Source organism: Neopelma chrysocephalum, unplaced genomic scaffold (genome assembly GCF_003984885.1).
Source record: "Neopelma chrysocephalum unplaced genomic scaffold, ASM398488v2 Primary Assembly neopelma1_82, whole genome shotgun sequence".
Taxonomy (NCBI): domain Eukaryota; kingdom Metazoa; phylum Chordata; class Aves; order Passeriformes; family Pipridae; genus Neopelma; species Neopelma chrysocephalum.
In genome coordinates, this window is record NW_020897744.1 from 53,989 (window position 1) to 81,415 (window position 27,427).

At 43.8% G+C, this 27,427-nt stretch overlaps 1 protein-coding gene across 1 annotated transcript in view; it reads right to left on the reverse strand.

Moving 5' to 3' along the window:
• MED13 (mediator complex subunit 13) overlaps positions 1-27,427 on the reverse strand; it is a 52,612-nt gene that overhangs the window by 9,841 nt on the left and 15,344 nt on the right. The window contains exons 4-19 of the mRNA XM_027690766.1: positions 19,226-19,371; positions 18,023-18,220; positions 16,960-17,154; positions 15,982-16,144; positions 15,568-15,678; positions 12,991-13,674; positions 9,921-10,137; positions 8,984-9,068; positions 8,419-8,540; positions 7,245-7,335; positions 6,854-7,068; positions 6,236-6,432; positions 4,157-5,073; positions 2,531-2,698; positions 1,222-1,445; positions 501-690 (exon numbers count right to left, since the gene is read on the reverse strand). Coding sequence (XP_027546567.1) covers positions 501-690; positions 1,222-1,445; positions 2,531-2,698; positions 4,157-5,073; positions 6,236-6,432; positions 6,854-7,068; positions 7,245-7,335; positions 8,419-8,540; positions 8,984-9,068; positions 9,921-10,137; positions 12,991-13,674; positions 15,568-15,678; positions 15,982-16,144; positions 16,960-17,154; positions 18,023-18,220; positions 19,226-19,371 — 3,923 coding nt within the window. The remainder of the gene's footprint in view (positions 1-500; positions 691-1,221; positions 1,446-2,530; positions 2,699-4,156; positions 5,074-6,235; positions 6,433-6,853; positions 7,069-7,244; positions 7,336-8,418; positions 8,541-8,983; positions 9,069-9,920; positions 10,138-12,990; positions 13,675-15,567; positions 15,679-15,981; positions 16,145-16,959; positions 17,155-18,022; positions 18,221-19,225; positions 19,372-27,427) is intronic.

The following is a 27,427-nucleotide window of genomic DNA, read 5'->3' on the forward strand; positions in this document are numbered from 1 at the left end:
AAAAGCAGAAAAAAAGCACAAAATTTATATTGAAACTGTTTTAAAGCTCATGTAAATCTACAGCCGTAACAAAACAGAGAGCAAACCTTGAGCATATGTTTTACCTCCCAAATTCAAATACCTGTATTGAATTTACAAATTCTACTATTTTCACAAGAATCTTTCGGAAATATCCAGAAATCTCCTTTTTAAAATAATTTTGTTTCCAGCCATGCTGCATTGCTGGAAATCACTGCTTCAGAATCCAAGTCCCCAGTAGACAAAGACAACCCAAATCCCTGTCAGGCAGCAACACTGCCATTCCCTAAAGGCACTGCTGGATGAGAAGAGACCATTTTAGCACATATTGAAACATAGGGGGGTGGAATTTTCCCCTTCCAAGCTTAAGTCCAGAAAAGTGCCACAATCAGTAAGACAATAAGCCACGGTGTCTTCTCTGCTGTTGGAAAAGAGTGAGTGGTAACAGTGTGAAACAAGAAACACTGAAAAACAAGTCCTACCCAGCTCATATCTGCAAACTTGAGCGTAGAGTTTGAGTTTGGAAAAGGCTTCGTTGTTGGCATTGGCTGTCTGGGAGAACCACTCCGTGACCAGCTTCTCCGAGAGCTTCTTGGAGGCCGTGGGGCCAACCCTCATGATCCCATCAGGCAGCAGCTTACAGATGGGCCTGTGCTGCCCAAGCCTGCAGGACTGCAGAGAGGGGAAAACAGGAGATAAGGAGCTGCTAAGCCTTAAAAACTCTTAAATATCACGCAAAAGACATATCGTAAGGGCAGAGACCTGTCAGTTTAGTTCCAATTTTCCAAAGCAAATTTTAATTCTGAAATTACAGCGCTATGAAAAATCGTAAAGTGATTTTATGGTTTATTTTCAGCGTGTTCCTGAATGCAAATAGGCAGGTTGATACACCATCTACTGTAACCTTTCCCACAATCCGAGCATGCAATTAACGAATTAAATGGAGGTAAAACAATTAGCGTGGCAATACAGGGGTTGGCCACCGAGTGGCGTCTGGCGGACAAGGACTCTGCAAACAGCGACCGCTGAGGGGAACGGCAGCAGCACAGACAGCCCTTATCTTCCAAGTGCCCATTCCCAAAATCCTCCCGAGCAGCTTTCCGAGATAGCATTGTGTGCAGCGTTTGTATCGGCTCACACAAGCCTGATAAGTCCCCGTGAGCACGTCTTAGGAACAGCCTTTCACAAATCCATTTCCCGTACCTCGTATATGGCAGTGAGATCCCGAAAGAAGCTTTTGGCTCCGTTGAGCAGAGCCTCGTTCTCCGGGCACACCACGACATAGGCAACGTCCCTCTGGGATCCATAAGGTTCCAGCATCAGCCTCTCCCAGTAGGGCAGAGCAAACGGAGACAGCACCAGGAAATCGTAATCGTATCCCAGCAAAAACGTTGGGATTGGCAGTGGTTCCGGGGACTCGTCAGTTCCTGGAAAAGCAACACACGTTTTCCAGTATATTAAGCAGAAAGCTAAAAATGAACACCCTGCTTCTAGGAAACATGGGCAGAACAGCCTCTAATTCCCAGCAGCTCCCAGGAAGGAGCCCTGATAATCAATGGGATAGTTCTCATTTTAACAGATCCAAAGTGTAGGATCAACTCTCTGCAAAAAAGCATCAGCTCATTATTGTGTGACAGCTCTCAGGGCCTCGAGAAGTTGTTTAATAGTTTTAATAGTGTTTAATAGTTCTCTTAGTTCCCAGACAATCAGGAACAGATCTGGACTGCCCAGGAAGCCTTTCCCCACAGAGCCAAAGCCATCAGGGACCAAAGACAGAGAAGAAATGTAAATATTTTAAGCAGATAAGTAAAGGGCCAGAGGAGGAAACAAACTTAAGAAGGTGCATTTACATGTACTGTAAATGTGTAATTGCCACGTTCTAAATATAGCTCCAGAAGATCTGCTGGTGAAAGGTCACTCCTGTGCACAGTGGTAAATCAATCCCATATGCTAATGAAGTCATTAAACCTGAGTGCACAAAATTCACCTTTATCTGGAAATGTGCACCACGTGTTGGCCACTCCAAACATTTATGGAGACAACACACTGGATAACCTCAGATCTTGACCAGTCCTGAAGCTACCGAGCAAGAAACCACACCTTTTCAAGCATTTCAAACTCAGTATTTTTAACTATTCTCTTTTTAGGGTAATTAAAAGGGGGTAATTCTTTTGAATGAAAGAATTTTGAGTAAAAAAACCCTGAGCAGTTCCTCAGTTTTTAACATTAAAACCACCTCTGCAATCTCAGTGGATGAAGTGTCAGGTGTGTACAAACAGTGCAAGCCAAGTTGTAAATTTCATATGCATATCTTTAATTCATTGCCTGTTTTAAGGAATATAAATATTTTGTGTTTTTCCAAAGAGAAGAATTCTCCCCTGTCTAATAGCTCTCGTTAGTGCAAAGAAAGGTCAAGTGCTGTTCAGAATTCCAATAGGCTGAGCAGCACCCAGCCACTGGGCCTTGGTAGGATGGAGAGGTGGGAGCAGACAGAATTCCATGGATTTGTTACCGTAGGAGCCTCTCCCAGCCATCTTGTGGAACTGCTGCCACGTGAGGGGTCCCTGCACCCCCCAGGACCGGACCGTTCGTTTCTTCTGGATGGCGTCCTGGAGAACGGGCTGGAGCGAGAGGAGCATCCGCAGGATGTCCTGGGAACACTGCATGCTCACATCCACCACTGCAGGGACAACAACATCATCAGGGGCTGCAGCAACAGCAGGGCACAGCACAGCTCCCCACAAACGGCCCAGAGCCCCGAAATTAGGGACAGAATCGAGATTTTAAACCACACCGAAAGGCCGTGATATCTGAAGTTAAGCACACCCTCATTTGGAGCTCTCCCTCTTCCCCTCTCAGCCACTTCAAAAAAATCCACCTGTATTTTTTGGTTTTTTTTTTCCTCTGGAGTTTTTCCCCTACTGAAAGGCTCCCATCTTATGAGCTAAAGTAAAGGAAAACAAATAACCAAACCAACTAAAATAAAACAAATAACCAAACCAACTAAAATAAAACAAATAACCAAACCAACCAACCAACCAACCAAACAATAACAACAACAACAATCCCAAACAAGTTGTGGAATCCTTAAATCCTGGTTTCCCTCCCAACAAAGGCGGGTTTGCAGACTGCCACCCAGTGCTCACTGCAGAGAAGGCCAGAGAAGCCTCCAGCAGCCTCAGCCCATTTCATCGTGTGCCACCTCTGGGCCATTTCGGGTACAGGGTTTTAGAAGAGAAATCTGACACAAAATTTGGTGTGGCCACAATTTCCAAGCCTTCTGTTTCCAAGTATCCTCACAGCTTTTTATCCCAAACCCCAAGGTCACAGTAACACTGAGTCTTCTCCTGGGTGCCTGAAAACATCAATTTATCCCCAGCCTGAGCTTTCCAAGTGAATTCCCCAGGGATCCACATGAACCTGGCTGTTCTGTCAGTGCTCCTCACCCTCATCACCAATGTGAACTGCAGCTCCCTGCGATCCAGAACTTTTACCTTTCACCTCTAACCCTGTGGAGCTGCTACTTGGAAATACTGTTAGAAGTATGCAAGTACACACAACAAAGGGCATTCCTTGAGAAAGGTCCCAGAAGGAAAAACCCAAGGATCTCTGGCAGATCCAACACACAGTGAAGGCTACAATAATGCTTTTTTTTGTCACATATGCTGTTAACCCACTGCGTCCTCCCCCTTAAAGAAATGGGAATGCCAAGTGAATCAGAGCTGTTTAATTCTACCAGAGTGGCCTTGACAACACAGGCACCACTTGAACCTCTCCACTTCCTACAGGCATCATTCCAGAGCCTCTGTAGAGCCAGGAGCTGCTTTAGAGGATAAACCCAGGGAAGTGCTGTGGACAGTGACAGTGCTCTGATGTTACACTTCACACATATATTAGGAATTTACACCTGATGGCAGCCAAGGCCTTACTCTGCTTGGTGCGTGAGCACAGAAGGTAAAGGGACCAGTTATTCTGAACAGAAGTTTGCACAGGCATGCAGGTGGCAAAAACAGCCTTAAGCATCCAATATTCACAAAGGAAAACCACAAAAAAGGAACCTTGAAAAAGAAAAAGAAAGAAAAAAAACCCCACAAAAAAACAGGTGGACCAGTAGAAAATAAGCTGTTTCAATACTCACCATTTCTCTTTGACCAGTGGTGCAAGCAAGTAGTTTTCACAAGTGCTTCATCAACTTTCCCTCCTGACATATTATCCATGAACTGCCGTCCATGTTCCAAGGCCAAGTAGCAGTCATTGCAACAATCCCTTTCTTCCACACGTACCACGCTGGGAACGGCCCCGACTTTGGGAATGGAGTCTTGATCTGCTGCTCCGAAGGGGGAGAACAAGTTGGTGCATTGATCCTGCAGCAACAGTATCAACTCATCGGGCAGCTTCTCGGGCTCCTTCAGCCCCCCGCTGCCGTGCTCGATGGCCGTGGCCCGGAGAGCCTCGAAGCGTTTCTCCGCCTCTTTGCCGCACTCCGTGTTCCGCCCCAGGATGTCCAATTCATCCTCCAGGAACAGTCCAGAGCTGTTGCCAAATTTTCTGTTCATGACGGCGCTGAAGCCGCAGGTACACCTGTACTGGGCCTCCTGCGTGGGGTCGGGGATGTAAACTCCAACATCAGCACCTTTGATGTTCATGTTGCAGACGCAGATGCAGCAGCTGTCGAAGTTGCAGTCCTTGAAGAGGTTCATGACGGACTCGGAGAGGATGAGGTTCACGTACAGGCTGTGTGCCTCTGGGATGGAAGGCACGGTGGCAGGTTCCACGGAGTTCAGGGGCCTGCAGGTGGACGGGGTGGAAGCCGGCGAGTACAGGTCCGAGTTCTCGTACTTCACCGAGCCCTGGGCGCTCGCCGGCCCTCCGGCCCCGCGCGGCGTCCGCGGAGTCCTGGGTGTCCTGGGAGTCGGGAAGCGAGGGGTGGAGGGGGAAGGGAGGATCCCGGCGCCGCTGTTGCTGGGAGGGGCACTGCTGGGGGGCATCCCAAACGGAGTATGGGTCTGGGGGGTGTAGGCAGGGCCGTACTCCTGGTCCAGAGCGCTCCCGTCACTGCCAGGGCCACAGGGAGAAGGAAAGGTTTAATACACAACACACTGGGTTTGAAGTCGAAGACTTGAGATTTCTAAAGAAGGACCTTCCTAATTAATATTTGCTTTTTTAAGATAGTCTTTCATAATCCACAGCAAGATTTTTCACTCCCTAAGGAACTTCAAGAGCATTTGTTCTAAATGACTTTGCAGGACTCCCACTGACAGCACTGTTAAAGAATCTTTCCCTGCCTCCTCTCATCTTTTCCTTTGCACAAAGCTCCCAGGAAACAAGTGTGGCCAGAATAAATTATAAATTCTGTGGTTGTATGGAGTCTAAAGGACACCTTTTTTATTCATGTTTTATTTACATGTGTGTTGACACACGCTGAGAAAATACAGCAGCTCTATCAATAGTAAATTCAGCTGAATCCACAAGGAAAGTATCACCTGGAAATGTTTAACATTTTCTTTCCTAAGCAGCTGAGTATCTCCAAAGACCTATAAGGCTAATGAGACCTGGAAACATTGCTTATGAATGACCTTAACAGAAGAAACAGCAGTATTTAATCCAGGATTTAATATTCCTATAATTTTATCAATTATCCTTGTTGCCTAATCCATTTATACCAGCAACTAATGCAGAAAAGAAAAAGGAATGAACATTTCCCTCAAGAAGAGCTGCCAGCAGGACCCTCCCTACCCACTGCAGGGCACAGGAATGCCCCTGCAAGGCTGAGTCCAGGCACAGTCACACTGGGCACAGCTTCCAACCAGAGGGAACGTTTTCCTAATCCCAGCACAGCTCAGAGTGCTGCTACTTTAGAAAATAATTTAAGAAACAGCAGCACCACCTACCAAGCCCTTGTACTACACCACCACAAAAACAAAGTCCCAAGTTTACATTTATCTTGATTGTTTACCATCTTCATTACTTATTAAACCTGGCCTTGCATCATTAAGCTTCCCCAAGAAACCTTTAAAGGAATAAAATGCATGTACAGTTAAGAAGCTATTTGAGAAGAATCTCTTCCAGCAGGTTTTACCATAAGGATCCTTCTAAAAACTCTTGTCTTTAGTTGTACGAACACAGTGTAGTTACAAATACTTCTCGTTACCGATTTCCAAAATAAATATTATTTGGAAATAACATCCCAAAGCTTAAAACCTCTCACAGGTCATACCCATCTTTGATGAATGGCATGGCAGGGCCTGGAGGGAGCAGATCCAGCTTTCCCACAGCCCAGCTCTGGCGGTAAATGCATTCCTCCGGCAGCTTGATGGGAGGGAGACACTGGCTGGGAAGCGTCTTCAGGGGTGCAAACATGGAACATCCCACTAAAGCTTGACAGTTCTCAGGTTTATAGACATAAGAGTAATCCTGGAAGGGAGATATGGGAAAGCATTAGTGTGGGAACCAGATTAGTTCAGCAACTGAAATGCTTCTCCGTAAAACGGGACCGAGTTCAAGCCGTGGCTCTTTCACACTAAATCCTGACATTGCTGTAGGACAAAGCTGAGATGTGTGCACACAAAATTAACACCAAAAAGCAATATATCAACACAAACAACAGGGAATGCAGTGACTGAAATGCACTTCTACAGTTTACTCATGGCTCTTTAGGTCTTACTCGCCTTTGAAGTTAAAGGGGTAAAATACTATAAACTACTTACTACAAAGTGTATTAACTCCCCCGGTATAAAGCAAGTTACAAATTGTACTTAGTTTCCCAGCATTCCTATTCAGATTGAAGCAATGAACTGCACAATAAATAATTATCAGGACTATCAGCACTACCCACCTTTATTTCAGCAGGTTTGGGGCTGCAGAAACCCTCGTCCACTTCAATCCTGAACTGAGCTCCCACAGTGGAGCTGTTCCCTTCAAGTACTGTTCCTCCCAGTGTAGTGTCCATGCTGCCATACTCCTTATTGTTCATATTCATGGGAGAAAACCCCATAATGTGCTGTTCCAATGAAGGTGGAGTTGGATACATCTTATGGAGATCTGCAGTGCCTAATTTCAGAGCAGAAGTTGACTTCAGAGCATGAAAACATTCCCAAGTGTTTCCCGCGTCTCAAAATTCCAGAAGGGCAAATGAAGGGTACATTTCCAAATTCCCACAACATATTAGAGTGCAATGTTTAGGGCCAGCATTCTCTTTAGGAAAAAAAAACACAAATAAAGCTTACTTATGCATGACAGTGGGTCCAGATTTCCTGTTTTTGCCTCTTTGCAGTTGGATTTGTCGTCAGCACCGTTCACTGTCCGTTTGGATCCAGGCTAAGAGAGAAGGATTGGAATTAAATCACTTCAGACATAAACACTGTTCATGTTTCCTGCTCACAGGAAATTTCACAGCTGAGACTTTGTATAATATTTAGAAAAATCAAAATAAATCAGGAGCCCAGTGCCAGAGGTTGGGGTTACACTTAATGCTGGTCACCCAGAGAACACTCTCCCATCAAGTCCCGGTGCCATTAAAGTGAAAGACCAGTTATAAAATAACCCTCAGCACATTAACAGACACCAAAAAAAGCTAAATAGGGCTGCCCACAGTCCACCAGAACGCTCCCAGAGCCATAACACCACTGGTGTTACCACAGGAACAGGAGCAGAAAAGACAGAGAAACACTAATCCTGGAACATGAGATACAGGGAAGAAAAACTTGAAATTAAAAGAATGAGCTATATTTTATCATGTTTGCAGAATATAAGAGTCTTCATGTTTAAGAGCAAATACACTTCCTTTACATACTGATGACCTTTGATGGCTTTAAGATCCTTCAGCCCTTACTCAGCTGCAGCTCCCATTAAAGTTGATGGGCATTTTGTCTGGGTAAGGGGATTTGGGATTAAGCACGGAGCAAAGCACAGTTCAGAAAAGACAACTGATTACAAACAGTATTGAAATAGAAACCAGAAAGATAATGGATTCAGAGCCATCAGAGACTGCAAGAGAAACTGTTCCAAGATAATAACTGCTGCAGTGAAGCAGCTTATTTGGCACAATGTCCACAGGTTTAAATGCCTTTCCTCTTTCAGAAGTTGCTGTTTTCTTTCAGTATTACCTTGATTAACCAGTTAAACAGATCAGGAAAGAGAACACTAGGGCCTGTTGAATCTGTAAAATCGTAACTACAGGTATATTCAAGCAGCATGTACTGTGTGGATTGTAAGGAAATAAAATCAAAAGGTTGTTTGCATCAAAAATGTGACTGTGTGAGTCGAGGAGAACAGAACGTCTGCCACCGAGAGCCACAGCACTTGTTTACACCCGTGTTTTGCAACCTCTGCTACAAATGCCAGGAAAGAAAAAAAGAAATCAAAACCTCAAAGCACAAAAAGACAAGACTTGTTCCTTACTGTGAGTTCATCTTCATCTGAGTTGAAGAGATTGTCCAGGTCTGTGTAGGACACCACCAGGTCTGTCTCGTGGAACAGGCTGGTCGATGCCGTGCGGGCGTGGGCAGCGATTCGTTGGGCATCTGAGGGGCACAAACATTGCAAACATCACACACATCACACACCACTGGCAACAAATCTGCATTAAAAACCTCACTAAAGAACTATTTCCACGGCTGGAGGGAAAAGGAAACAAAAGGGAGTAGTATATCCATGGTTCCACTCATCCATCTTACGCACAGGTGAGAGCCCTTCATTTTATAACATTTAGATTTCAGATTTTTATTTTTTTTTTAGATTTTTAGTTTTTAGTTTGCAGCACACCAGTATCTCATTCACTAATGAGAAAAATAAAACCACATTTATTTGCAAGATGCAACAAAGAAGTGTTCCAAGCAGGCTGAAGGGGCAGGGGAAATACAAAGCATAAAACACAAAACTTAGCAGCCTGTTGGAATTTATTGGCTATTCAAGGTATCATTAATAGAGCACAATTAAAAGAGAGAGGAAAAAAAAGCCTCTTTACCTTGCTTGACAGAAGGACTAAACAGAGACATTGCATCCTCTCCTTCATGGGATAAAACTGTAACACTGGATGTTCCATCCTCAGCCTGTTAAAAAAGGAGAGGAAAGTTGGCTTAAATTATTTGGTGGGGTGGAAGATGTTTTAGCTCCCTGGGGGAATTCTGTACCTATGGAAGTATCAGGCTGTCCCTCCCCTGAGAGCTCAGGGGGCACTCTGGGGGTCTGGCAGGGGGACTGGCTCAGGAGCTTGGGGTCCAGACAGCAAAGGGTTCGTGTTGGGATGAATTTAAAAAGCAAGTTGTGGATTTTCACCACAATACCTGTGAAAAACACTTGATATCAAATGCTGCACATTAACTACACCAGTTACTGAGTGAAACCCCTGGTGCCAGCAGGGCATCCCCACACAACTAGGCCTAATGAGCAAATGATTTCATGTACAAGCTCCCAAGCAGTTGGATTTTCCCCTTTCCTGGAGGGTGCACTTCAGTACAAGCCTCGTGTAGCTGTGCTAAAGTGCAAAAAATCAAATAAAAATTGCAATTCACTGTCCAGGCAACGAGTCAGGGCTCACCTCACCTACCCCCAAACCTTTCCACTCCTGAGCAAAGCACTTGCCTTGTTCTTCCCCTCTCCCCAAGCACCTGCCAGCACCTATTTCCACAGGAAAGCCACTGAGCCAGAGTGCTGCTTGCTGTGCTGCAGCAATGTTCTCCCAGTGCCACCCACAAACCCTGCTGCAGTGGCACCACCAGCGTGTCACCAAAACTGCAGGGGCAGTTGCACAAATGCTGCTTGATTTCATTGATCATTTCTGCTGGGATATCATATTTTTAAATTTACCCCTCAGAAAACAGGGAAGGATTTAAATGGTATCTGCTGCTTAAGGCAATTTGGGTTAATCTCATCACCGGTTGGATCCTCACTCTTTTACTCACCTTGTGTTTCTTCCCAGCCTCCCTCTCAATGTTCTGCCTTTCCTTTTTACTGTCAGGAAACAGGAATTCCACATCACCATCCACAAAGGCATAAGGATCAATCTCGGGCTCCTGGTCAGCCTCTGTTGCTACAGCTGCCAGGAATTGGTTTTTACTCTGATACTGTTGCACCAGTTCATCTGAAACCTTCAAAGGTTTCCTACATTGCACCATTAATCTGAGCAGAAGGAAAGGAAAAATCACAAAGGAATTATTTGTCATTTATTACATGGAATTATTTCTGCTATCACACAGCAACTTCATCATCCCTTCCCACTTCCTTCCTTCCCACCCCAGCCACAGAGAACTTTTTGGGCTAAAGATGAAGTCATTAGTGCTTTAATATCAGCTCCTTGCACACGTCAGACACAGCCCTGTGATTCATCCTGCCCAGCTCTCCTCCAGCACTGTCAATTCACATAAAGATCAGCAATTTATCCCGGGTCAGAGCTGTCATTTATTATAAAGCACAAGTGTATTAAACTATCCACATCCACCAAGAGGAACTCAGCAGGTTACAGAATTACTCAGTGCCATTCCCAAAAAGAGCCTGAGCAACAACAACCACAACTAAAGCACACAAGAGTCCCTGTGTTTAGTGACATTTATATCCCTCAGATCGATACAAAGGAAGCTTCCAGCACTTCACTACCTAATTTACTAATGAGAATAAGAAAACCACATTTGCCTTCATCAGCATTTTTCTTTTCTTGACATTCTGAGCCAAAACTCGAGTTGGTAAGTACACAGAAATTCATTTTTTCTCTCGGGGGTATTAGTTTTACAAATATAAAACATTGCACCAGGAACAAGAGATATTGGCAAGTAGAAAGCTGTTGTGATTAGGAGGATGATTATTAGGAGCTTGATTATTTCCTGCACATCCCTGTCAGCTACAAGGTGTGAGAAAGAACATGGGAACAGTTTTACTTTGTCACAGACCCTTCCTAGAAATTGGTTTTCCAAAAAAACCAAATTCTTCAGAGCCAGCAGCAGTGGCAAATCCATCCATGCTGCTCATCCATGCTCAATAAAACCTTTTTTTCCCCTAAATCCTGCAAAAATTGCCATCAGAAAAGAAAAAAAAAAGGGGTAAAATCAAGATGGAAACTACTTTCCAGCAACAAGGAATTAAACACCTGGAAAAGTACATGGTGAAGGCAAGTAGTGCTTTCCAGGATTTTTGATCACTACAGAGGAAGGGAACAGCCAGATATTCTGGGGGAAAAAACTCTGATAAGTTCTTAAATCGAACTGGGAGCCACACAAGGAAAGACCATGTCCTGAACAGCAAAAAAAAAAGGAAATATCTGGTCAGCTGATGTGAATTCCAGGAAAAAAAAAAAAAAGCACTAAAAATCCTATAAAGCACATCTTGAAAGAGCTGAGACAGGCACCAGCCAATCTAAACTTGAACCAGGGAACACAGGAGATGGTTACCAAGTGTGAGCTGCAAGAACTACAACACCTTTACTGCCTCTCCCAGCTCCCTCCACGGCCACTCCTCGGGCTGCCACCAGTGGGACAGAAAATCAGCTCCAAGTTTCTGCCTGGTGAGGAGTTGCTTCAACTCTTCTACCACAAACTAAACACACTAAATCCTAAAATAAAACCCCTCAATAATCGATGCTGATCACAGGAAGTCTCCTTTCACCTGAAGAGGGATTAAAAATGTGGAGCAAAAATCAGCAGCAGCGAGTGAGTTGACAGAGGCAGCTCTGGGTGCACTTTGACTTCCTCAATCAGGGAATTCCTCAATTCCTAAGCCCAAATTTGTCATCTCTGCATCCAAGTCCCAGCCCTGGGAAGCTCAGACTCCTCTTAACAGCCCTGTCAGCATCTGGTGCTTCCCACTGCCCCCCTTTTCCAGCAGCGTGGCCTCCCAAGGGGAAGGTGGGACACAGGGAATCTCTCACTCAGGACAACAGCAAAGCAGACACAGCCCCAAAGGTTCTGCCCCAGGCTTTTGGGTCTCATGGTCTGGGGGTTTTGGTGGTGGTGGTTTGGGGTTTTGGGGAGTTTTTTCTTGTTTTACCAGTTTAAGAAAATCCAAGTTCATTCATTCTGCAGTAAAACAGCTCAAATATAAGTTACAACACTAAAACCACCAGTTTTTCCTCCATGCCCCCAAACTCCATAATTTATTAAATCTTAGCATCAAAAAAGGTGACCAGTTCTTTTATCCTGATTCAAACAGCAGCAGAGCAGAACCTTTTACAAGCTGGTGCTCAATAACACTAATTTTCAGGAATAAATTCTATTTATTCAACAAAAACCTAATTTTAAATAGTTATGGACTACACATACTTAATTTCAAGACAATATTAGCTCATGCTAGGACAAAATAAATAAAGAAATGTTCTCATGTCCTAATGAACAAGGGTTTCCCACACCATCTGAGGCCCAAGAGCAGTTCACAACAGACACACAGACACTTGTTTTCTTTGAATAACCTCAAATCCTGAAGCCTTTTGCACAACACAGAGAATGTACCATGTGCAAGAACATCGGTTTGTGTCGCTTATTTCAAGCAGAAATTTCTGATATTAGAAAAGAATTGCTGCCTATATTAAAGTTAAATTCTTCCAGGAAACCAGATGAGCTTCCTCAGTGTTCATTCAAACACCATTTAAACATCATTTAAACACTGAGTGAAATCAAGAGCAGAACTGAGGGACAAGAAACTTCCCCAGGATGCCTGCAGCTGAGACCATCCAAGTTTTCTCCAAATAATGAAGAAAGCAAATCCTAAAATGAGAAAGCTGCTTCTTTTTGAGTCCCAAATAGGCAGAATTTGGCTACGGATTAATTTTACAGTATAAAAACAAATGTCATTGGGATCTGCTAAATCAGAGTCGAAATGAGAAAAAGCTGGAATCTTGCTACAGGTCTGTGCTTTGTGCTCACATCTCACAAGGATTATCCCGTATTCAGAGTTATGCTCCCACGTTAAACACTGAGAAACTCCTGCCTTTGGCCTTTCCCTTGCCTCCCTTCCCGTGCTGGCCCTCCAGGATCAAGCACTACTTACTCTGTAACTGATGTTACATTTTCCTGTCCAGCAGGTATTACTGGATCATCTCTCAACTTATCATTTGGAAGCTGGGGCGGCAAGAACTCCACATCCTTTTTCTTTGGAACTTTATAATACTTCCAAGTGGCATCGGCTTCGTCCTCCTCCAGGTTGACGGCGGTCCCGACGTACATGGTGGGCTCAATGACCTCGGGGAAGGGAGCCGGGAAAGGCTGGGCCAAGCCATCCAGTCTGTCCTCCATGGCCTTGCTGGGCACCAGGGGGTCCGGGGTTGGCATCTGGTAGAAGTGTTGGCTCTGGGGGGTGGAGGGGGCTTTGGGCACCCCCTCGTCGACGCCGTCGCAGGGGTGGGGGCTGAGCGGGGGGGGCTGCGGGGAACCGGCCAGGTCGGGGTTGTGCAGCTGAGGGGTCTTTGCTACGTCGGTGCTCCTGATGGTGGAGAACCTCACTTGGCTGTCCGGGGCCGCCATCACCAGCCTCTGGCTGGCCGAGTCTGCCTCCATGGCGACGTCATCACCCAGGGACACGCGGTGGTGGAAGGGAGTCAGGGGGCGTTTCTGGGGCTTGTCCCCTTTGTCCTGCTTCTCGTTGGCCTTGTGCTTCGGGGCCGCCGGCGGCTGAGGGCCCGCGGGTGGGGCCTGGCCCTGCTGACCTGAACTCCTCGCTTTGAGATTTTTGTGCCTGCAGAATTAACACATGGGGGGAAAAACTTCATGTTAATCTTTCAAATATGTGAAATAATCTTTCTTCTGTGCTCATTTTCATCAGACAAGAAGCTGCTTCTGAGCCTGGGACTGAAGTGAAGCTGCCTCTTCCCAACCATCACCCAGGTGACTTGAGGGGCATTGCAAGGGTTCAGAACACCATTGAAAAAAACTATAAAATCTGTCCTGTGAGCCAAACACACACAGAATCCTCCAAATGAAGACAGCATTTTCTAACTGCTTTAACAGAAATAGATTGTCACATGAGCACGTCGTCGCTTTTAACTCCTGCCAGCACTGATGAATCAGTGGAACAACACAGGAATTAGTGAATGGCTCCTTGAATTCAAGCACCAGTAGTGCTGCCCAAGCCTCAGTGGGTTAAGGAGTAGGGAATTAACATCAAGAACCACGAAGCTCAGTCCTACAAAAGCTATTTTGAAGCTTTTGTAGCCGTTTGTCGACAAATTTAGCGAGTGTGGGAAAAAGAAAAACTCAGTGTCTGAACTGCATTAATACAGTTGAGTTTGTGCACTGTACAACACTTCATCTGCAAGTTCAAGATGCCAACCTTCTGCAGCATCTGACAGAACGAGGCACATGAAACAAAGGAAGCCAGAATGAAATGTTTGTGCCTGGGCTCTTGAACTGCACATCCAGGATATTCTTTGCCACTCTTCCATTAGCAAAGTTAAGCAGCACTTGTATTGAAAAAACAGGATTAGGCAGGGATAAAAGGTAAGAGGTATCAAAATCTATTTTTACTTTAAACTCTCGTACACATCCACATGTTTTTCACCACTTAGGATTCAAAACACGGGGAACAATAAGGGGGTTTAAGTCTCTGCAGTTTCTTTTAGGCAATTGCATATTTCTTACACACACCTCAACTAGTTAATTGATTTTTTTTCTCTTAACTAGTGCTATTGTAGCTAAATTCTCCTTTATCAGAGTATTTAATCCTCCCCCACATCCCAGCTCTTCTCAGGACACAAGTATTTCCACAGAACTTAAACCAACCATGCAACAGAAGAGGGGAAAAAATGCATTTCTTGCAAAATGCCACATCCTCCAGACATGATTTTTTTTTTCTTTTAGGATACCAATATCCATTGCAAGGCAATCAATGTAACATTTTAACTAGAGAAAGCATTTAAACCTTTTGCAGCACTTCAATCACCTAAAGATCAGTATGTGCCCCAAGTACAGAAATGGAGAATTCACCCAAATGAACGTTTCCATTTGTTTAAGCACCCCCATTAACAGTCTGTGGCATTGCATTAGCAGGCTCCAAAAGAAAGCCATAACAAAATCTGAAAGTTAAATTCAGGGTTTCCCCCTGGGTTTTGATCCCTTTTTTTCGCCCCTTTTAGTGGCACCTGCTCCCAGACAAGCAGTTCCCCATCCAGCCCCCCATGGAACAGCCAGGCAGGTCTGGGTTTCCGAGTTATATTCATCCATCCTGCTCTTGATCACCAGCTTTCTCCCTTCAAGGCTAATTAACGCCACAGCCCTCTAGAAAAGGTGCTTAAATCCTAAATAAATAGGCATTCCCTTTCCATTGCAGCCTGAGGAAGTTGCCCATGAGATAGTTACTGCCCATGTCCATGAGGAACTCCAGCCCAGGACTCAGGAATTGTCCCTGCACTGGCAGCTCCGATGATTCACTCCAACCAAACCCCTGCATTAACTCACTGGGCAGAGCTTCAAGACCTACAATGACATTTAGGAGAGGAGATACAAATTTTGTTACAGCTTTCCTACGAGCAGCTACTGCTTAATTACTCCTGGAGGAGTGATCAGGAGCCCTCTCCTGAGCACTTCAATCTCCTGGAACATCTCTGGGCTGCAGCTCTGCCAAGTCCTGTACCTTGAACAATTGCAATTTGTCCTCTGCGTGGCTTCAACAAAATCCCAGGATGCCACCTTGTCAGCTGTCTCCTCCTCACACAAGCCATTTGATGTAGCAGAATACTTCCTCCTAGGATTCAATACCAGGAGAGTTATTTGGGATCAACATATGTTCCTTTCTTATCTTCTGGCAAAGCTCAAGAGCACTTTTGTGACACAGGACTCAGCAAAGAAATGATAAATGGCCTTTTACTGACATCTTGAACTGAGAACTGAATAAATCATTCCTAAATAGTCAGGGAAAAATGAACTCCTTTAAAATGGTTTATTATAAGAGTAAAGCACCTTCTGGAGCATCTTTAACAGAGTTACTTTGTGCAAGGAACACACAGGACACTCGGGGTATTTTTGGTTTCAGGGGGTGAGTACGTACTTGTTCTGTGCTCGGTTCATGTTGCACTCCTGCCAAACTCTGTCCACCACTTGGTTGGCCAACTTCCTGGGGATTTTACCACCATGGTGGCTGGTACTGTCAGAGATAAATCCATCTGAAACCGAGGAGAACTTCACCCATTTCTGGGCAGATTGAGCATCAACTGAAAACAGCACCAGAGGAACAGCTTTAGGCAATGGGGCAAAGCACTCACAGCCACTGTTGCTCCAATTCAATCAACACAGGGAGAAAAGGATCTTCTTGTCTCAATGTTAGGAAATAAAAACACATAGAAAATTTAGGAGTAGTAGCAGATTATTATAACTAAGAAAAAAGGCACTATGTATGTTTATAAGTGTGCTGGCTGTTCTTCATTTCTGAATGAACTATTGACCTGATAAAGGAAATAACTTGAGCAAAGCCAACACTATTATTTAAAAAAGGGTCAAACTTAGGTAACAGAAGAGCTTGGGGGAAAAAAGAAATAAAACCTCTTCTGCACAATAAAATATATTTATATAAGTCACCTGAAACTATCCCTGAGTTAAAGCAGTTTCCCATAAGCACCACTCACACCCAGGACAGAGGGCATGTAGCCTTCCTGGAAACTCAGCTACAAGGAATCTTCCTTGGGCTGTGAAAAAAGCTGAAAATATCACCTTGCTCCCCAAAGATTGAGTGCACAAGGTTTCTAAAGCTATGGCAGAACACAGAGGGGAAAAATCCCAAACCTTCCCCCCAGCAATCTGAAGGACGGGGTAACCACACCAGGCACAGCAGCAGTCCTGGGGTCAGCACCTTACAGGAGTTTGAGTTCATTTTACCCACAGCTGGACAACACAAACTGGGTTTATTACAACAAACTTTGGGCTAAAGAAATGTGGGTTTTTATAACAAGTTGCAGTGAGAACAGCTGGATCCTCTACGGACAGGGCTGGGCTGGAAGGAGGAGCCCTCGGGCAGGAGGTCACTCTGTACCTGTCTGAACCTCCTCCGGGGACGTCGGCGGGGTCAGAGTCACCGAGGACATGGCAGGGTCTCTGGTGGCAGCAGGCACTTGGTGGACACCCAAGCAAGTGGTTGAGCAGTGGGGTGCCCCCACAGTGCTGGGGGCAGGGATGTCTGTCTGAGGGACCAGCACGAAGCACGCCGGGTACACCATCCTCACCCCAGCTGCAAACGGCACATGGGACGGTTATTTACCAAAAGCTCACACTTCAAATCATCAAATGCATCATTTTAGCAGCCACTCCGAAGTTTAGGTGCCCTTCTCCACCCACTGAAGCATTCTGCTTGGACAAAACTTCTGTTAGCACCCTCATCATTACTTTATGATTTGTTTCATCCAGAAGATTTGGGTGAATGAATAAAAAGGGCTTTGTGCACATGGGCAGAGACAGCCCTGGCAGGGACATGCTGCTACCATTTTGTTTTATAAAGGCTGAAAACACAATTTTTAGTATCACTTAACACTGACAACATTCCCATCAGCACAAGGGTCTCCAGCCACCACTGCAGCACCTTCAGAGAAAGGATTGCATCAATTGGCAAATCAAAGGTCAACAGCCCTTGGCAGAGAACAAACTGCTGCGTGCAGGGGCTGGGATTTTAGGAACAGCAGCACATAAAGGCAGTGCCTGAGTACATCAAGTTCTCCAGGACTGTGGGTTTGAAGCCATTCCTGAGAGGCACATCTGTTCTGTTTGAATCTGCACCGGCTCTGGAACAGGACAACTTGCCTTTGATGCAGCTCAGATGTCAACAGGGAGAGTCCAGGCGTTTTTTATTCTCTTAATTATTCATTGAAAAAAACATCTTGTCTCTCAGGGTACATAAAAAAAAGACCTGCTGCTAACGGGTCTGCAAAATCCACTTTAAATAATAACTCAGAGAGTCCTGAGCATCAAACAGAAAAACAAACCCCAACAGCCACTGCAAAGGGTTGCAAAAAGAATAAAATGGGGCCACTTTTGCACTCAGAACTTTGCAGACCTAATCAGCCAGTTTATTTCAGTAATTAAAAGGTAATCTGAGCACTCACCAACAAGGACTTCAACAGCAGCTAAAGAATCATCCTCCCAGTCCATTTCTTCCTGCTTTTCCTCAGATCCCTCCTTCAAGTTGGATGTGACAGGATAGAATTGTTTCCATTCCCCAATAAGCTTTTTGGTGGATGAATCAGAAAGCTTGAAGGACTGCCCTGTGAGTGTGCCATTCAACCCAAAGGGGCTCAGGATTACTAGAAGGTAAATCAAAACACACTGGAGATTATAAATCCAAACACACCAGAGATTTTATCTGCCCAAAATTCACTCTGCCCCTCCGAAACAGCAGCACTGTTATTCCAGCCACACCACATAAACAACTGTCAAAATGCAGCCTAATCATGTTTTACTTTTAGCAATAGATACACATGGTTAAATTTATAGGCACTGTGAGAATTGAGGTAACACAATAAGAATTACAAATCAATCTATTCAAACAAGCAACAGGCAAGTTTTCCTCTTGGCTTGCGGGGAGTCTCAGACACTGGTGGGATAAAGAAACACTTCCAAATTCTGGCACAGTTAAGGTGTTTCCTCATCCTTTCATTCAGCTTGTTACAACAACAGAGTGTGCTCAGGGAATCATCTGGGTCATGTTTAGTCTTGTCCATATTAGGGAGGCAGAGTTAAGTTGCATTCAAAAAAAAACCAAAAAGCAAGTTTGGCCACTGAGGATTAATAACTGAGAGTGGTGTGTGCTCCTGCAGGGGACTGATTTCCACAGCAGCACCAGGGGCTGAGACAGGCAAGGATCAAACATCCCTCTGACCAGACTCAGGCTCAGAACTCCTCTGTCCTGCATCTGCTGGTGGAAGCACAGGGATTTACAGGCAAGGAAGAGCCAGATGGGAAAAAGGGGAAGGGGAGGGAACAGGTGAAGTGTGTTGAGTTAGAAAGGCATTTCCACAAGAGGGGTTGATGGAGGGATGTGGGGGTTACAGAGCATGTTGAAAAAGCACAATATTTAAGTCACCAATAGGACAGCCCTTGGAAATTGAGTTTATTGTGTGGTGAAGACAAATTCTTTGATTATATGCCAAGAGATGAACATGCAAATGACCCACGTGCAGGAAGAGCCAGGACACATCACCCACAGGTAAAGCTTTGCTCCCACTGCCAATCTCTGCCACAGATCCTCACTCTGAGCCACTCCAAGGAGCAATTAATGTGGAACACTCAGCCCTGGCTGCAAAACCCACCTTGGAAGGGGCTGTTGGACTGCTGGGCCAGCGTGAGGTGCTCCTCACTGAGCAGGTACACGGGCTGGTGCTGGCTGATCTCCACACTCGTGCACACATTGCTGTCCCCGTGCAGGAAGAAGGTGAAGGAGCAGGACAAGTGCTCACTGGGAGACAAAAGAAGGTATAAGTATCAAGTATATAAAATATATAAGTATTAAGTATAAAACTTTAAATAAGTTGCTGTCTTTTTCTTTACATTTATTTAAAATCCCCACAGCTATTTCTGATCATTGATTATTCATAGTGAGGTCGTATCCAGGTCCTCCTGTCACAGATGGACCAACCAGGATTTAATATCAGACTTATTTAAAAGCCAAAAAGAAGGGCAACAGCTTTGAGAAGTGGGTTTGTTCTGTTATTTAAATTGAATGTTATCTTCAGGTTCCTGTAGCAAATCAAGTCACTGAAAATGAAATCTCATACCTGCACACCAAAGGGAAGATACAATCAATAAAATAAAAAAAAAGAAAACAACAAAACTCCAGACATTGTTAATTAAAGTCATTAAAGCAAGTGTCAATGTTTAATACCAGATGCTCCACTGACAGTGCCTCTCATGGTCCAGAGTTTTAGGGGAAAAAAGCTTGTACAGCAAAACCCACCCCAACAATAAACATTTCTTCTTCACTCAACTCTTCATTAAATGCTGTTTTCTCAGTGCTGCACAGGGTTACTGGTGAGCACCTACATGAAACCTTCTCCTTCCCAAGGAATTCCCAATTTTTGCAGCCTTGCTCATGTTGCTGTGTTACCAAAACACAGCTGACCCCCCCCCAAGGACAACTGGCACAACATTTCACCCATCAATTCAGTGGTTTATGTGACATATATTTAACCAATTTTAATTAGAGGGCAGGAAGAAAAGAAGGCAAAACCAAGCAGATGCCACAGAAGCAGGACATCTTCATATCAAGTTCCAGCTGAAAAATCCTTTTTCTCCCTTTTTAAAGAAGCTGTCCAGGTAACATTCCTCAGTTATCTTGGCTACAGGTTATCCCAAGTGTGTGCCAGGCTGACACATCCCCCAGGAGAAGAACAGATGTTGAAAAGCAGAAGATGCTGCTCATGTTGGACATTAAATCAGGTCCAACATCACGGCCAGAGAAGGACCAAAGTCAAGGAGAACCTGAGAAGCACTTTTTTAACTACTGGACAGAAAATAAATCCTCCTGTGGAAGGAGGGGAGCAGCAAACACTGCTCAGGCTCAGGGAAAAAAGGGATCAAGTCAAGGGAATCACTAAATTAATCCAGTCAAAACAGCAGATACGTGTGGGGTTTGTGTGGTCCAAGGGCAAAGACACTCCAGGAATTACTGTATCCTAAAAATGAATGCAACCCCACTGTCTCCCCAAAAATACAACCTCATCACCCCATGCTCAGGAGGGTGTGCATGGAACACTTGAGTTCCTTGGTCTCCAGAAGAAGACAAAGCATTCCTGGGACAGACAAACAGCTCCAAGGCAGGAAGGATGGACAGACTCCAGGCATTGACCAGCCCTATAAAACACAACCCCCTCAGTGCCCTATAAAACACAATCCCCACAGCTGCCCTTGCTGGGGACATTTGTAGGGTCATTCCCAAGATGTTCCTTTCCCAGAGGATGATGGTGGGATGATAAAGAGTAAGGGGAAAAAATGCTTCTGGTGTTGGCACAGTCAGAGAAATCCATGAAAAAGGACAGGGATCAGGGCACTGAGTCTCACCCCAAAGACCCCAAAGAGCTGCACAGTCACCACAGTGAGCAGGAGAGTGGGCACAGCAACAAAGCCCCAACCAGCAGATGGAAAACTGAGGATCAGAACCAGCCCAGGGATGAGAGAACCCCCAAACTGCTCCTGCAGGGACAGGAAGGACGGGACAGTTTTACTGCAGCCCCTCAAAGCAGGACATGCAGTGACCTCCCCAGGGAGAAGCTGGTTTGGGTTTTAGGAACAAAAAGGGCAGGAGGCAGCTGAGTGAATGATCCTCATTCAGTCCCCCAGAACTCCCTGCAGGGCTCAGGAATCCCAGGAAAGGTGGTTTCCAAAAGGAGGTGGGGATGGAGCTGAGCATCTCGTTGATGATTTGAAGTTCACGTGGCCAGGACACACCACTAAACTCCTGTATGGAAATCTGATTAAACTTTAATCCTTATGCAAATGGTGGAAGACTGATTTTCCAATTGTAATTTTATTTTTAAAACCATATTGGATGGTTTAAGGGGAGAGAGTTGGCGGTGTCTCCTTCTGAGTGACAGACAACAATTCAGAAGCTCAGGATAAGTGAGACAAAATTTAAAAATAAAAGCACATATTCTTTAAATACACTTTAAATGCAATAAAGCTACATCTCCTGTAAACACCCCATTGTTACCCAGATAAAGGTCAGCATAATCTGATGGAATTCAGATAAACCAAGACAAAGAGAGGCATCAGCATGATAACAGGAGCATTTCAATTCATCCCACTGCAAAACCAGTCCTGAGGAGCAGCAAGGAAAACTCAAGGTCACCGTGCAAAAGCCAACCCCAAAAATACAACCAAAAAAAACCCCTCACCCCAAATTAAAACCCTTTTCTTCCCCAACTCAGCAGGGGAGAAGTTTCCAATAAAATAACACAGTGAGAGAAGGAGAGCTGCAAACACTCTGCTCCCATGGCAGGGAGGGCACCAAAATTCAGCCTGGAAAACCCAAATATTACCAACTTTGCACTAATTCTGGTTATAAGTTGAAGTGTGAACAGCAGAACGATGCACAGCACCAGGGAGGGTTTCTTTAAGTACTTTCAGAGGTGCAGCAAAGTCCCTTTATGGAAAGAGGGTAAGGTTGTTTCAGAGGAGAAATGCAGAGTAAATGTGGGGCTGTCCCTAAACTCAGCCTAAGGGAGACCCGGGAACTTTAAATTAAATTAAATTAATTGCTTTAAACTAAAGCTTAACATGGAAGGGTAAACTAACATTTCATGGACTCAAACACAGCTCCTTTGGAGCTCAGAAACTGGTTCTTCCCACTGAACATCATCCCTGTCAGGTCCCAGAAGTCCAGGAAATCTCAGTGCATGGGGAATAATCACAAGAAATGAAGAATCCCATTTAAATAAAAAAGATTATCAATACACAAAGAAGGTCTTTGCAGGGGCTGGAGAAAAGGAGGGATAGAAAGAACCAGAGCTCTGTAAAGTCCTGGATGTCTCCACAGCCACTGGTTTATGGACTTAGCAAGAAACTCTGTCACCATGAATGTTTTTAATTTATTTTTAAATTAATACACTTGTACATTCTCTTAGTGCAAAATGCTGCTTCAAGCTCAGCTTAGGAGGGATATTCCAAACCTTATCATAACCTATTTAAAAAATAATAATAATTTATTTATATATATATTTATATCGATATCTCCACCATTTCTCCAAGTCTTTCTCTAATCTTCTCAATAATTCACCTCACAGCCAAAAAATTCTAATGAAGTAAAGAAAAAAATAATATCTCCCTCCTTGTCACTTTGGGGTAAATAGGCAAATTATCTGTGCAATTCAGCCCAGGACACAGTAACAGAACAGGTTGGTGGTTTCCTGTTCACCCCATTTTTATTTGCAGGTTATTTTAGGTGCCTCAGATCACTGAGAATTTGTGCAGAGCATCTGAGGACTGAAATGTAAAAAAAAAAATACCTTCACCTCAACACTTTGAAATGTAAGTGTGCATGAACAGAGAGTCAGTGACATCCTTAAGGTGCAGAAACAGCAATAAAATAAAATAATTGCTTGGTTTACAGTTAGCATTGATAACCTTCCCCTTTTTTGTGCTTTTACAATCACCATCATGTGTTGTTGCACGTATTTTAACAGAAAATACTGAAAACAAAATCCTAATTCTCAACAAAAATCTCTTTTTCTTGTCTGACCCTGAATAGGAAGTTGCTCCATTAATATTTCATTGAAGTCCTAATCACAGAACTGAAACATCAATAATCCCATTTCCACCTGATCTCGGAATACAGATGTTATCAAGTATCATCAGAACAAACTGAATTTTCATCTGAACACACCAGAATGAGTTCCAATACTGAAAACAACTTTAAAAGCAAATAAAAAATAAAACAGCAAAGAGATGCTCCTTGGGAATAATGTTATTTGAAGCAACATTCAGTCCTCATCTACACTCCATTAAAATACATTTGTATAAATCCATTTGATTCCCTCTGCTCCCTCTTCCCTCTAATCAGACAAAACAAAGATGTTTTAGGTTCAGAGACAAAGGATTATTATTTTATGGCAGGGAAAAAAGAAAATAGAAGCTGCTGTGGAAAATTCCAACACAATTTCTACTTCTACCTTTGCAAGAAAACCTGAAGGGTAGGAGGGGAAACCACACTCCAATTCCTGGGCACAGGAGGTTTGCACATCTCCATTAGCAAACCTGAAATGTTCTTGATAAAAAAGGTAATTAGGCCTGGGTTTAGTGTCCACATTAGTCCTGATGTGGGGCTTTAGATCTTCAAAGTGCTTCCCAAACATTGGCTGCATCAGGAGCTCCCTAATCCCCACTCAGGGCACACTCCAAACCCCCCCTGGCTCAAAGGCCACTTTTAGTTCCAAATAAAAGACCCTGCAGAGCATTTAACAGTAAATTTAAAATAAATAAATAAATAAAGCTTCCAGATGTTTCAACTGAGAGAGAAGATGTTTGTTTGTTTTCTGTAATTCCTATCTCCTGTTTTCCTGGGTTGTCTCTGTGAGCTGCTCCTGAGCCAAAGCACCGCTGACCTTACCAAAATATTGACCAAATCCTTGTAAACGACACAGTTTTGTCGTTCCCTGAGGGAGGAAAAGGGACAGTGCAAGGAAGAACTTCTGTCCCAGTTCTGATCCCACCATCTCCCTTGGAATGGGGCAGAACAGACTTTGTTTGGGAGCACAAACACATCAGCTACACTTGGAAGGCTCTAATTAATTAATTATTATGCATCATTATTTCAGTCTGTTATAAAATGATAGGTGTTGGCCAGCACCCAAAATCCTTGGGGCATCTGCACCAAAAAAAAAAAATCAATATATCAGGACTGGCTGACAATAATTTCAGCACAGACCTGAGGGTTCCCAAGTGCTGCATCCCAGTGCCCAAGGAGAACATCTCCAAGAAGTTGTCCTTCACCACACTGGTCCTTAAATGAATTCCAAGGATCAAAGAAGCTCCTTTTTAAAACAGTAAATTCTTCTACAGCAAAATCTTCTATAGTAAATTCTTGGTCTTACAAGTAAATGTGTTCTCTTTGAAATAAAAATGTAAATATGGAAAAGGTTTAAGGTGACACAAACCCCACAGAGCCCTAAGACCCTTCCTGTTCAGTTATTTGATTGTTTGTTAACTTTTCCCTTTAACCAGGAGGAGATCCAGCACTGGAAGGAATCAGCACAGGTGAGGGGTTTGCTCAGAACACTTTTTTGGGACAATCCAGCCCTTGCAGGTGCAGCTGGAACACCCCAGAGCACTAAAGACGAGCAGCTTCTCCACCACCCCCTTCACACCTTTGCTGCTCCAAAACCCCATCCTGGTTTAAACACCTCCAATTCCCACCCACCACAATCCTGAATTACCCAACCCCACAAACTTCATTCTGACTACAAAGGAGCAGGAAATTAAGGATTCATTTGCTGTAATCAGCAAAATATAAGTAAAACACCAAAATTAGATTGTTATATTAACACACTTCCAGCAATAATTGCCAGGGAAAATATTCCAGTTTTCTTGATTTAAGAAATGAAGGAGGAAAAAAAAACCCCACACGAGGCAAGCACATAAATTGTTTAATTATGAAATACTTCAGAAGGGTTTTTTTTGTTTTGTTTTAGTTATTTTGAGTGGGTTATTCTGCCTTTTAAGCACTGAGGGAAATAGAGGATAAGAGACATCAGCTCCTCATTCTCTCTATATTATAAATGTATATATCTCATATATGTGATTGTGACAAAGAGATGGAGCAGCAAACACCCTTCTAACATTCCCAGGAACTCCCCATGGCCAGGGAGGGAAATACAGCCCAAAGCTGGTTGGGATGGGAACACAAAGCAACAGCAAAGGAGAAAAAACTTCCAGTTCAAAGCACATCACTAATGATTCCTGTCAAAAGGTTCTCCAGCCCAGCTGGGGATGTTTGGATTTTATTTGGACCAGAGAGTTAAAAATATGTATTTATTCCACAAGCACACTGTGTGCACTAAAACAAATATAAATGTAGCAAGTGACCTGTATTGCAGAATTAGCCACAGTCACCCTGGACTTCCATATTTTTAAATTAAACTTCATTATTAATGAGCTTCACCCCAATAAAAACAAAGCTGAAACAAAAAAATTTATTTGTGTACATACTAAAATTCTAAGACACTAAGAAGCAGCAAACTGATTTTTTCAGAATGCAGCAAGTTTAAATATATACACACACAAAAAGATATAAATATATGTGTTTGTGTGTATATAACACAATAGGTCTGTATTTCTCCAGACTCAATTATAAACAATCCTACAAAAAGTTTGCTCCTGTTCCTGTATTTCAGGACTTAAATGAGACTAATAAACCTGTCACCTTATACTGCAGCATCCTTTAATTTGAGGCTGCAAATCTCAATGACCTGAAGTTGAGCTTTCCCAGAGAAATATCCCTGTGCTAGAAAGGATTAGGATCCAGAATAGATTTGGGGAATGGGAAATCCTCAGACATCACTGTGTTTCAAAGCCTCTGTAACAGCTTTCCATGTATTGCTCTTTCCCATCCTGAAACATTTACAAACATCTTGTTAAGCCAGATTTTTTTTTTTCAAAGTTCAGAATGGAAATGCATTACCAAATTGCCATTTAACAAAATCTCAAGTATCTGGATGGGGTTTTGTGTTATTTCATTGTTCAGTGAACAAAAAGAGCAGATTTATTGTTGAAAGCTAAAAACCAAGAGCCGTATCATTTTTTCCTGATGAACCAACTACCAGTGTAATTTAAGCTAAATAAGAGAAAACTGCTTTGTGATGTAAAGTGCTAAATTTGTCTGCTTGTAGTCTCTGTAGCAACCCAATATTCCAAAGAGACAATCATGTGATCAATGCTCTCAGCTCCTGCTGTTTATCCTGCACTGTCCTACTTACAGCAGCTCTCAATTCCAGCTGTCTCCAGTCAAAGGAAAAACATCACCTGCTCTCCTGCCGGGACACGATGCCAGAACAGCCTCATTAGAGCTGGTGTAAAAAAATGTTGACATTGTTTGATTTAAAGATTAACATAGGGAGGAAATTTATACTGCAAAGAGCTGTGAGGCCTCCGTAGGAAATATTCCAAGGAAGAGCCACTCGGTTCCAGATATTACTGTTGCAAACTGAACACACAGAAATAAAGCCCAAACCTGGGGCTGCACTTTGGTCTTGTGGTTAACTCCAGGGTGAAGGAATTTTGGAGCTTTAGCACCCAGAAATTTTGTTTGGAATTAATAATAATTCCCAGCATCGTTCTGGGGGATCAAGGAGTACAATACTCTGTTCCTGTGGGAAGATGAGCCATGGGAAACAGGGAAAAAAGCAGCCAAAGGGGGGATGAGGGAGAAATGTGGGTCAGAAAGACCAAAAGCACAGCACTGCCTTTGTTTAAGGGCAGCGAAGACCAAGCACCAGCAGCTGATCCCACCAGTGCTGTTCCTTTATCCAGACAGACATTTTGGGCAGCAGGACCATCTCCAGGGCTCAGCCTGAAAAATAACACCCCCCACAGTCCCCACAGCCATGGCCATTCCACCCAGGAATCAGGGATCACACCCACTGGAGCCAGTTCTTCCTCATGGCAAGATGAGGTAGAGAATAAAAAAAATCCCTGTCTCCAGAACTGTGATAAGCACACCTTGAAATCCAGATAATTACATGTACAAAGGTTTCCAATAAAACCAAACTGATACCTGGAATATTTCTCAGCAGTCATTTCTCATGGAGTTGTTGTTTACATCAGGTAGCTAAAATAGGATTTCCATGGAGAAAAAAAAGAAGGGAATGGTGGGCTGGCATTATAAAATCCTGTACCCAGACTCAGGGTACAAACCTGTGAAACCTGTGCAGCAAGTTACATTTTGTAGGCTGTGATAAGCTTATCACCTGTGCTTTTCCAAGTGGGTTTTGGGGGGGATTTTGGGGGGTTTTTACTTGTTTTGG